The sequence below is a fragment of the Condylostylus longicornis genome, unplaced genomic scaffold (genome assembly GCF_029603195.1).
Source record: "Condylostylus longicornis isolate FDR11 unplaced genomic scaffold, ASM2960319v2 ptg000030l, whole genome shotgun sequence".
NCBI classification, from domain to species: Eukaryota; Metazoa; Arthropoda; class Insecta; order Diptera; family Dolichopodidae; genus Condylostylus; species Condylostylus longicornis.
In genome coordinates, this window is record NW_026577999.1 from 1,291,860 (window position 1) to 1,304,615 (window position 12,756).

Here is a 12,756-nt window from a genome sequence, read left to right on the forward strand (position 1 = left end):
TAGTTTTTTTACCTTTTCATAAGAAAATTAATCACTTGCGTAAAAATGACAATGTGATGACGATTTAAAAATGTATTTTAAGATTATTTTCAAAATTTGACAAAATTTATTAGCTATTATTCTGATCGCACGTCATTAAAATGAGAATGCAGAAGACATAAAAAGCGAAAAAAAAAATAAGGAATGAAAAGAATGAACCAAAATATTTAGAAATGTAAGTATAAACGGAAATTAATTTCATGTATTTAATCAAGACTAACTGTAACTCGATTCGAACCTAAATAGTTTTTGGGTAATACAAAGTGTGCAAAGCAATTGTCCAGAGAAACATTTGACAACTTTTTCTAGAACGTATACATTTTTATTCCGAAAATCAAAATAATTTCCAATTCTTGTGAAAAATTTCAAAACTTTTCTCTACACAGTATACACGCAGATCCTCTTCAGTACACAGAGAATTTTCCACAAACTCCAAGTAATGGAATTAATCATACCACTCTCTTTCTAGCTCTGCCTCCCTCTCTTCCCCTCCCTCTCAGCATCTAATCTTCTCTTAACTTTCGAATTTAGAAGTTGATATGACCACTATACCCATACTTTTTTGAAAACACAACTACAACCACTCCCATTTTAATTATTATACAAAATTTGTTATATTTAAAATATTTGTCTACTGATATTTTATTAAATAATATTGCCATCTCACTCAGAGCATATTTTCTTTTAATTTGCAATTCAATTATTTTTATAATATCACGAAATTTTAATGGTAATATAATATGAAAATACCGTAATTCTAAAAATAAATGCCCGTAATTTTTGCAGAATTCTCAAAAAGAAAAATCAATTATTTTTTATTTCTATTCCATTTCTTGCTAATTTTTTCGACCTTGGCAATTACAACTGCCACCTCCTAATCGAATCTAAGTCCCTTTGTAATAATTTCCCGTTCTCTAAACAAAACACAAAGTAATTTTGTTCTTCGTTTTTTTTTTTTAATTTTCTTTTCTTCTTGTTTTCTTCCCGTGAGATAATCACAATAAAGAAAAAATTTCAACAATAAAAAAAAATACATCAAAATAAAAAAAAAAAACAAAAAACAAACTAGAAACATAAGAAGAAAATAAAGGAAAAAACAAAAAAAAAAATTTTCTTTTATTTTGGGCTTTTTCCATTTTTTTCTTTTTTGTTATCGTTTTTATTGTTTGTTTTTGTACATTTCACAAACAAAATGAAAAAAAAAGATGAAAATGCACAGTACGGTACATCCGAATCCGAAAACATAAAAATACGTTCCCATTTTTTCTCATCAGTATTAATTCGAGTGACAATTCATTACGTTCTTATATTGCATTCTTTGAATAAAAAAAAGAATAGAAAATTTTTATTTGTTTTTTAAATTCGATTATTCGATTTTTTCGTACATTTTTCTTTTTGTTTTTGAATTTCGGTTGATTTTGATTTAATTAATTTCAAAGAAAAACAAAAAAGAACACAAAACAAAGAAAAAAAGTGAAACAGTAGTGTTAATTTATAAGTGTTGCCAATCAAAACGAAAAATTTATTCGGAAATTATTAATTTTGAATGAAGATTAAAATTTTATAAAAGATTCTCATATTAGAAAATATGAGAGCAACTTCAAGCTTAAATTAACAATAACGGTACAATAATATCAAAAAATAATAACAATAATATTAATGCAAAAAAAGAGAGAGAAACAGAATAATTGCAAATTGAGAATTTTTTGAGTTTTTCAACTCGATTTCAATTTTTTCAACACATTTTTGGATACTCAATAACGAGAACAAAAAAATTTTTTTAATTTTTTTTTTGTTCTTTTATCAGAGCCCACCTTCCCTTTTTTTGTTAACGTGTTGAATTTAATTGCCTGTTACATATATTTTTTAGCTCTGTGTTTGTAAATGCCAATAAATTAAATTAGAAAACATTAATTTTTTTTTATTGTGTAAATATTTCAAAATTTTTCGTAATTAAAAGTTGTACAGAATTTTTAATATTTCATTTATAATTCAGTGATTATTTGTATTGTGTTTCAAAATATGTTTGTGTAAATGTGTGTTTTTCTAAATAAATTTGCAAACTGTATGTATAAGTAGTATGTATACCTAAACGTCCAAAAGATATTCGAATAAATTCATTTAAAATCATTTTAAAATTTAATTCAAAATGTTTCAATAAAAATAGTTACAACAACAATAACAAACACTAATAAAAATAATGGATTAAGACAAATTAATTGTGTTGTGTGTGTGTTTTTTTTTCTTGTTGTAAAAATAAATTCAGAAAAATTTCAATGTAAAGAAGAAAATTATTTAAAAAATTTCAAAAAAAAAAAATAATTTTTTTTTTCAATTTTTTTTCTTTTTTTCGTTAATTTTTGCGTATTGCCAGAACGAAATTTTCATTGTCTCTGAAAAGAAATCATTTTATTTCACAAAAAAAAAGAAAAACAAACGAAAAACAAAGGAAAATTTTTTCAATGTTTTACAATTAAAAAAAAGAAAGAAAAAAAAATTTGTACCTTACGAAAATTTCATTTCTTTAGTGCTTTCTTATATTCTTGTAAAAAAAGCGAATTAAAAATTTATGTAAAATAAAAAATGTAAAGTGAAAATTAAATAATAATAAAAAAGAAAACAAAGTAATCAAAGAAGAAAACAGAAAACGATTCGATCATTAAAAACGCCTTTCTTTTAAAAAATAAAATAAAAATAACAAAAAAAAAAAACGTGTAGAACAGAACAATAACAAAAGAGAAAATAAAAAAAAAAATACGGTATAATAATTTGGTTATGGATTTCGGAGAGGAATGGCATTTAGCAGCACAATCGAAACCGTTAGGTGAGTTTTCACGTGCATCTTTTTTTTTGTGATTTTTCATTTTCTTTATTATTTTTAAAAAAATCAAAATATAAAAAACACTATTAAGAATTTTGGCGCCTCTTATAAAAGAAAAAAAAAATAATTTTTTTTTTGTAATTAATTTTTTTTTGAGTGATGTCATTTATTACTTAAGAAAAAATATTACGGTAAATATTCTAATTTTCCTTCTCCATCGAAATTTGCTTAAGTATTATAAATTGATCGCGTTCCTTTTAGGTGTTTATAATTGTAGCACTTCTAATCACATCAAACTAAAATAACTGAAATAAATGTGATTCAGTTGTTATTGCTAACATTGGTCCAGGTGAAATCGAGGTTATTTTTAATATATTTTGGAGCAACTTCTTACTGCATTCTATATTTATGTTTCGGCGTACTTTCTTTAAGTAAAGGGACCTCTGATTAATAAATTATATAGATATAGAGAAAGCATCTTCACTAATAAGTTACTTCATATTACACTGCGAATTAAAATGCTTTTAATTTAAAATTTACTTATCACATAGTTCTGTCATAAAATTGGTTTGATTTGTTTGTAATCGAAAAATTGATGTTGTTGATCATGCAGCTCTTATCAGATTCTGCTCTGAAAATTAAAAAAACGGAATAAATTCAAATTTGATCTTCAGTTCTTAAACTTGAAATGGGCTTCTTTTTTTTCTATCATTTGAGTATGTCATGTTTTATTTTCATATTTTTTCAAATTCGTCATGTAAAGTTTTTAAAAATACCACAAAAATTTATCATCTTCCGAAACAAAGAAACAGCATCATAACTACATTTTTTATGTATTTTTGGAGAAAACAATAATATTAAAAATCTTTTTCTCTCTTTGTATTATACGAATATAATACAAATACTTCGATTTACTCACTCTATTCTCTCATTAAGAAATATATGTGAATAAGGTGTTATACGATATTTAAAGCTTTCTCATTATTTTGCATAAAAAAAACAATTGCCTATATGCAAACTCGGTTCCGACTTGTTCGGTAGCTTACGCGGTTTCCAAAAAATAGGCAAGGCATATCAAAGCAATAAAAAATATACCATAAACTTTGCATTTTGCGCGTAATAATTGATCCAGTGTTTTCCTTGTATGTAAAGTTTACTTAATTATTTATTTTATATGGAAACAATCTGTTAAATACGTTTTTCATTAATTCTCTCAATTTGTATAATAAACTATAACTTTTTGATTCATTGACATTTTTAACAAAGAAAATTATTCATATATTTTCAATTAATTCAAATTTTCTCTCTCAGTTAATACGAAAATATTGCGATTTTCATAAACTTAGTAAACACAATATTAAATTTATAAAAAAAAATTTTTTTTGATTACTTTTTAATGTAAACAAAATATATTTTATAGTAAAAAAAAGCATTTATCTACCCACCGATTTTTGGCATTGCTATAAATAAAAATCCGAATTTCTAAGAATAAATTGTATACATATAACAAAATACTAATTGCAAATAATTAAATATTTTATGAGTTAATAGAAAAAAATGTAAACACTGTCCGGACACGCCAAATATGTTTTTGCAAACATTAATGTGAATAATGTTATACACGAATAACGTATTATGTATGATTAAAAATATGGGCTAATTTATATATGAACATATAAAAAAAAATTCCTTTAAACCTCAAATGGCGAATTGTACACTCTGTACTGTATAATAATTTGGAATGTAGTTAGAAAAAAACTGTGAGCTTGAAGAGGGTTAGTTACACAAACATTTTATCTTTGTGAGGCTCCTTATAATATGAAATATATTTTCCTCCTTTTATTGAATTCTTCTACCAGAAACTCCACTGACTTCAGTTTTTCGGAACCCATCGAAATTCTGGACTTTGTCATCCAATTTTAGTAATATAAATATTGAAACTTTTCTTTTCTTTCACCTGATGCATCAATTTAAAATTGTTATTTGCATTGCAAATAAAAAGAACAATAATTACGCATGGTTGTCAAGTTTACTTTATTGTAAAATAATTAAAGTGATAATTATAGCCAAAAAAAAAATTATCTAAAAATAATTAAGAATAGTTTTTTTTTTGCTATTATTTTTTAAAAAACATTTTTTATTAAGCATTTTAAAACTATTTTCATATTAAATCGAAAAATTTGGTGTTGCCAACCTCTTTCGATATTAAAAAATAATCGTGATTTCTATATAACACTTTTAATTTTTTTTTCTAAAACTTCAGAATTCTAAATTTCTCAGAATATTTCCTAACTCTTTAAAATTCAATTTAGAAAATTTATGTTTAAAGCCGAATTTTGAAATATTTGAAATGAATTGGATTTAAAAAGTTGATCGAGAACTATTAAATTTTATATCTAGTTCCTTACATATAATAATTATATATACATATGTATATACACACACGTATTATATTTACATACTGCAACACATGCATATGTTCACCTAAAAACCTATAAAAATTTTTTATTGTACAGAGAGTGTAAACGAACTTAAGTTCCTTGTAACAATAATTTTTAACCTCGTCATACAATCAGAGAAAATAAGAATGTTTGGTTTCTATTTATAGGACATTTTTTAAATAGTATGTTAAAATAAAGACAAAAAAATAAAATAAAAATAAAATACAAACAAAAAAATAAATAAAAAAAAAATTAGTTCATAATGTGTGTGTTTGATCTCAAAGCTAATTTTCTTCTTTAAAATTTACAATCAAACAAATAAAATAAAAAAAAACAATAAAAAATAAATTAAAAATACAAAATTCTCAGATGTGTAGCGAAACATTACGTATGTATGTATGTATGTATGTACATTTTACCGCCGTACATACAATGCTTGTGAAATTACATAAAAAATTTTCAAGATGACTGAATAAAAAATATTACAAAAATCAGCTGATCAGGGGAACATAAATTTCAGATAACATTTTTCTTCTTAAAAAAAATTTTTTTTTTTTTTTTTGAAAAAAATTTTTATTATTAAAAAAATTTATTCAGATATTTTTTTGTTTCCGGTCAAGAAAAAAAAAATTAATTTTTTTACACAACACTCACGAATTCGGAGTAACGTTACGTTCTTGTATTCCGGTTGTTAAATTTAAAATATAAAAAAATTATGATGAAAATACAAAATGAAACAAAAATAAATAAAGAAAAAACAAAAATAAAAACAAAAGAAGAAAATTTTTTTTAATTTTTTATGTCTTTTTTTGACAGCCAAATATACAAAATACCAGCAAAATAACATCGAAAACCTTGAATTTTGCGTTTGTTTTTTTGGTTTTTTGTTTTTTTTTTCATTTTGTATATTTTGTACACTTACACGTAATTATTGAACTTTTCAGAAATTATTGCATAGCTTTCCGTATATATTCACGAATTTTTGACAAAACATTTAATACAAAGACGAAAAAAGAATTTCTATTTAAACTGTTATACAAAATTTTAAAACTGTTATACAAAATTTCGAAACTGTTATACAGAAAGAATATCATTGGAATTTTGATAATGGTTGTGGTGATGCACATCATTTTTTTTTATTTAAAATAAAATAAAATATACAAGCAGATGATTAAAGAAAAAAAAAATAAATGTTGAGGTGTAGGGGGAAAATTTAAAAATAAAATAAAAGCAATATTATTGTTGCATATTTTAATGACAACTATATGTAATATGGTAACAATATAAATTAGTTAATGACAGTAACGATACGGCGTTCAAACTAACTAATGTAATCGTTGTTTATTAAAAAAATAGTAAGCGAACGAGTTTATATATTATTGATTTTACGGAATTCCATAAACGCCATTCTTAAAATTGTACTAATTTTGTATAATTATTAAAGAAGTGCGAAAAAAATAGTTGAAAATGCAAAAAATATTAAAGCCATTTTACAAATGTTTAGGTGAGTTCTAAAATCAAATGTTTGAAAAAAAATTAAAACGAAAAAGAATTATATATTAAACATATTGTGTCAATCAGGAAAAACAGTTCAATATTGCAATATCTATTAACCTACCTACATTCTTTTGTAATCAAACCTGAATATTTTTCGATAAAATCGATAGATTTTCAAGCGTTTGTGTAACTCATTTCACAGAGTTTAATTACAAGTAACTTTGCTGGGATAAAATGCAGATTGCAGCAAAAATAGCTTGAAAATTAACTTTCTCAAAATCACAATAATGATTATCGTAATTCTTGTACAATATTCCCTGTCACATAATTCAGACACATGATACGTTACACACATTTCTTATTTATATTTGTAATTGTTCAGAATACAAAAATAATTATTTAATTTATTTACAAAGGTGTACATTAAGCAATCAGTTTTTGTTTAACACAAAAAAAATTTATCTTGCATTTCTGCATTATTGAAAACAAAAATTCTTTCCAAATTGTTCTGTTAAAAAATTTTTTGTGTAAATTATAAAATAATACAATATTTAAAATATTTTTTTAATTAAAAACGAATGCCTATATACTTATTATTGAACTATAATAAACTCATTTAACAAGCATAAATTGGCCTCAATTAACAATTTACATTGTACACATTTATAGAATACACGTAAAATAATTAAAATACATACATTCAGAAGCCCATATCAACCTGCTATTATCAGAAATACAAAAGTCAACTTGATTTTATAATGTAAAATTGTATTTATTTAACAGGCATGAAAGAAAAATATGTAATTAAAAAAATAATTGTGATAATAAGAAGAACATTCCTTTTATTCTGATATACATGCTATTGTTTACTTTGTGCATTGAATACATGCATTGCACAAAATACATAAAGTCTTTATCTTCTGCCTTTTCCGCTGCTCGATTAACACTTATTATCCTTTTAGTTTTTGGTAAAAATTTAATTCGTAAAACGGCATGAAATTAAAAAGAAATACAATCGGACGGATTTCATTATTAAAAAAAATATCCAGCAAATACGTGATTAACAGAAATTATCACAAGCATCTATATTGTAGATTGTACAAATGGGGGCACACCGCGATCAGCATAAAGGATCTACTTTTTTCCACTCTTCCCCTAGGTTTACAACATGCCCCTACAACACCCTCTCAAGATCCACCCGTCTGATGAATGCGAGTAACTTGAAAAGTTCGGCGCATCGCAGCTTCGCCGAAGTGACTACGTAGCTCCTGGTATTTCACTAACCTTGCGGATGAGGGCACCACAATTCCTTGAAGGTGTTCTGAGTTCTCCTGATCCTTCTCACAAAATCTGTAAGAAAGATGAGGCTTAGAGATGAGAGCACCCTCCAGAGATGAAAATTCTCAACTGATTCCTGCCCAACTCTATGATCTTCCTATGATTCAGCACCCCTGATCGTAGTCGTCCCGAAAGCTCTGATCTGTTGAAGCCCCGGAGGCGCACCAAACGCTACCTCAGCATTTCTTTTCTTAATTCTCCGTATGTGGTTCGATTCTGCGGAAGGACTTCGTGTAAAGAAGAGGAGTGCTAGGCCCCTTACTCGTCAATGTATCGCGATTTTCATTTTTCTTCCACGTCTACATCACTTGGCACAGTGTGACTTGGCTGCACGTACCCAATTATGGTTCTCAAGATAGCCCCTCACTTCTCCGAACAGTGCTCTGAAAGCAGCCTGATTTTCCGACATGATCCAGATTTGTTGCCGGCTATATGGTACGTTGCCATGTGCTCAATTAATTCTTGGTCTAAATACGCACGTACCCGACCTCAAGCAGGTCTTTGACCTTTTCCATACGATGGCGTGCGGATAATTTACGAACTCGTTTTCCTAGCTCCTGCTGTTACTCAGCAATGAGGTGAAGTTTTTGTCAACGCTATATCTCCTAATCATGTTATTCTTAGACAGTGCAGTCAGGTCCTCGCCCGGATCATTCTTATCCCATTTCTTCCAAACTCAGAATAGCCGCTATCTCGATAACGAAAATATCCAAGATCACCTCCATTGCTCCGATTGGACAAAGCACCTATATTAAACAAGCTCCATCATCAATTTATTATTAGGCGATCAAAAATAATGTCCTTGATGCTGCAATCTTAATTTACGCACTCTCGCAAATGGTTTTATACACAAACTCCTAAATATATTTTTGTTCTACAAAAAAATGAAATCCCAACAAAATTAATCGAGAATCCCCAAAAAATTTCATTGTCACTCAAAATTTTAATAAATTTTCTATTAAAATAACACTTTTCTCATAGTTGACACACAATTAAATGGTTCAAAAGGTCTAATTAAGTACACTCTCTGCAAGTAAATTTTAATAAAATTTCTTTTGAAATAGAAAAACTAAGGTAAACTTAAATTACATTTTTCTATTTTTTACATTTTTTTTTCTTTTTCAGCAGTTTCAGTTCCAACAAAAAAAGTTGAAAAAGAGTGTTAACTAAATTGAATCTACTTACTAAACTTTTACATCCTTTGAGATAGAAAGTTAACGTAGACGCAAAAATATCCTTAATAGAATTTTTTCCAATGGAAGAAATGTTTTACAACCCCTCACTCCACCTCTCACTAAAAGATGAACCATAAAAGTCCTAAAAATGCCTTTTTTTGCTCCTTCGCGTATCGAAGAATCTTTTGAGTTCTATAAGCTTAGAAGAGTACCGACTGACTTCTTCTTCCACCATCTTCTTCTCATAAAAATTTTAAATTTAAGAATGCCTTAACTCACTTAACCTAACTAACGCGGTCATTATTTTAATGAGTCTTGCAATTGTATTCCTCTTCTCCTTTTAAATAAATTGCATATATTCAGGATGACAAATTTAATACTACTATGTAATTTAAGTAAGTAGTAGCTGGATTGGCTTTTTCCTCTTAAGAGAAAAGTGCTACTTTTCAAACCATTTTTTTCCGAATTTATTTTCTATTAAGCGTCCTTTTTACACGTTTAATTTTTTTATCCTTTATATTATTTTTATAAAGAATATAGAATGAACAAAGAAATATTTTACAAAATTTCGTCCTTTATAAATAAACAACCCTTTTATAATAATTAATAGTTTCCATTATTAACATGTTAAATACACGATGAAAAGAGGATGGATGGATGCTCTTATACTATTATAAAAAAGGACTAAATTATATTTTGCATTTTACCTTGCATACATAAAACGACGTACATTAATCATAATAGAAAAATGTGTAGAAAAACAAACTGTAAGGTTATTACTTTGTCAACGTTTACTTAAACAACGTTTATAGGTTTTACGTATAAAAGTTAAAAGTTTTGTAATGACTAACATTTTTTTTTAAATTTCAAGGATACTGTAAGCAAATTATAATTTTTAGTGCGAATGTTTTCTAAATTATTCTAAAGTGCGAAAGTTTAATGAAAAATTAACATTCATATTTTCAGAATTTTTATTATGAAAAATCTGAACTTAAAAATTTCTAAAAGGATTATGATATAGTTCGGCCAGAGTCATTTTAATTGGGTTTTAACTTCATTAGAAGCGTGTGTTAACGAACTGCTTTAAAATCTATTTTAAATTGTGATTACAATACTTGCAGAATATAAAATTCTAATACACGTGTTAAATTAATTAATTAAAATAACACACAAAATAAAAGAAATTTATCGTTAACAATCAATTACTTACCATGGCTACTAAGAATAAATTAAAAATTATTTCGCCTAAAAGTATGCAATTTTATCATATTTTTAAAAAATTAAATAACTCATTTTCCAGTAACTCAAATTGAATTTTAAGTAATAATACTGATCATATAACATAATAATATCAAAAAAATTTTCTAATTAATTTATTAAAATAATGCTAAACTTTTAATAATAAAAAAAAAAAAAAAAAATATTAGAGGATATTCCAATCCTATTAAATTATAGCTATTCAGAAAATCACTTACTCAATAATTTTTAGTAAAATTAATTAGAAATTTTCTAATAAAAATTTCTATATAACATGAGATTTTTTATTCAATTAATTTTAAAAATTTAAGCCCAGATTACGTCATAAGAGATTGTGTTTTAATTATTGTTAAATTTTATTTTTGTTTAATTAAACAGAGAATGTTAAAAATATTATTTCAAAAAGCAATATTTTGTCGCTATTTTACATTGATTTATTTTAAATTCTGAAGAGACAGAAACCCCTCGTCATACGTATATGGAAATAACATATTTAAAGACGAGCTTTTGGTTGTAATACAGGAATTTTTTTTTCCTTTTGAAGAAAATATATGGAAAATTTCTATTATTCTGGAAAAAAAAATACCGTCTGTTAGAGAAAAATATTGAAAAGCTCCCAACGTATATCAAATCTAAACATAATGTCGCTGATCTACGTCAAACGGCGTATAAAGGGAAAACAACTGCACATTACAATAATAAAATCAAATATAAAATACATACATACAATCATAATAATTTCAATGTGGGCTACAAAAAATTTTCATAATTTTTTAAAATTAATTTTAATATTTTAATCATCTTATACATTTTATAATTAAAAAAAAAATAATGGAAAAGAAAACAGGACAAATAGACAAAAAAAAATTTCAAATATAAATTTTCATTTCTAGAAAAATAATTCTCATATTTAATAAGAAAAACTCCCTCCGTTTCTTTTTAACAATAAAATTAATTTCATTTCATAAATCATATAAAATATAATTAATGTCTACATTTATTTTACCACTACACCTTTAAAAAAGTACAACTATTATTATTTAAGAAAATTGCGTTATGCTTTTCTATTCATATTTTTTGTTACTCTTATATTTTGGGCCTAAATACAAAGTATTTCATTACCGTCATTAGTAAAGATTTATTAAATTAATATTCAGAAATTAATCAAAATTCAAAAAATATTTTTCCATATTCAGCTAGCTCCTATACATTTTCTTGGCAAGAAAAAAAAAATAAGAAAAAAAAATCCTTTCTTACAAAATATTTTCAGTTTTCTCTCTATATTTAAAAATAAAATAATAATGGTAGGATATTTTTTTTAATATTTTTATGCAAAAATAAAATAAATAAGGAAATTATTATTATTTTTAATAACTGTAAAGGATATTTTCGTTTAAATAACTTTTCATATTATTATGAATTTTTTTCTTTGTAATTTTCGATATTAATGTTAAAAACATTAAAAAAAATTGAGATTTTTTGTTATTTTTTGGTTTTATGAATACATTATTATTAAAAAGGATATTTTCTGTTTCTTTATTTGTTCTTTTTATATTTTCGGACTTTATTTGCATTTAAAGAAGCTGATTAAAATCGGAAATTAATTCATATTTGTATAAAATTAAAAATATGTTCGACAATATCAGAGTAAAACTCAATTAATGCTTGTCTCATCAGAAATTCAAATTCTTTTATAATTCAATATCATTTATATTGGATTTATTTTAGTTTCCTATGCTTATATTTCGGAAATTTATTTTTTTTTTCCTCCACGGGGACCGAGGCCCTTAGGCCTCCCTCACGTCGACCCATAGGATCTTTTGTGATTCCCATCCCCCCTACATTAGCTCTATTCCTAGGCCCCCGACAAATCGCAGTATGGCAGCCACATCAAGCTTCGAGATCTTCCCCGCGGTCATAAAGCCCCCCCCCCCCCCACCGAAGCACCTCAGCTGCAGGCGAGCAACCGCCTCGCACTCACACAGTAAGTGCTCCATGGTTTCATCCAGGCATAAACGGCAGACCTCATCCGGCACCCTGCCCATCCTTTTCAGGAGGACTCTCCAGAGTCCCCACTAATGTTCTCAAATTTGGACGACTGAGCAAGGTCAGACCCTGCCCCCACAGTCCCAGGGGACGCACAAATTTCCTAGAGTGCGACAGGCCCAGGCAGCTATCCCAGTGTTCA

General features: G+C 26.2%; 1 protein-coding gene across 7 annotated transcripts in view; it reads left to right on the forward strand.

Moving 5' to 3' along the window:
* Positions 1–1,349: 1,349 nt before the first annotated feature.
* Positions 1,350–12,756, forward strand: part of LOC129607919 (probable WRKY transcription factor protein 1) — a 139,523-nt gene continuing 128,116 nt past the window's right edge. For 4 of the 7 annotated variants that reach the window (XM_055519173.1, XM_055519179.1, XM_055519176.1 and 1 more), the window contains exons 1-2: positions 1,350–1,662; positions 2,414–2,863. In XM_055519173.1, the coding sequence (XP_055375148.1) occupies positions 2,815–2,863 (49 nt within the window). In that variant the 5' untranslated portion in view covers positions 1,350–1,662; positions 2,414–2,814. Of the gene's footprint in view, positions 1,663–2,413; positions 2,864–6,642; positions 6,806–12,756 lie in introns of those variants that run through there. The other 3 variants (XM_055519174.1, XM_055519178.1, XM_055519175.1) reach the window with 3 other exon arrangements.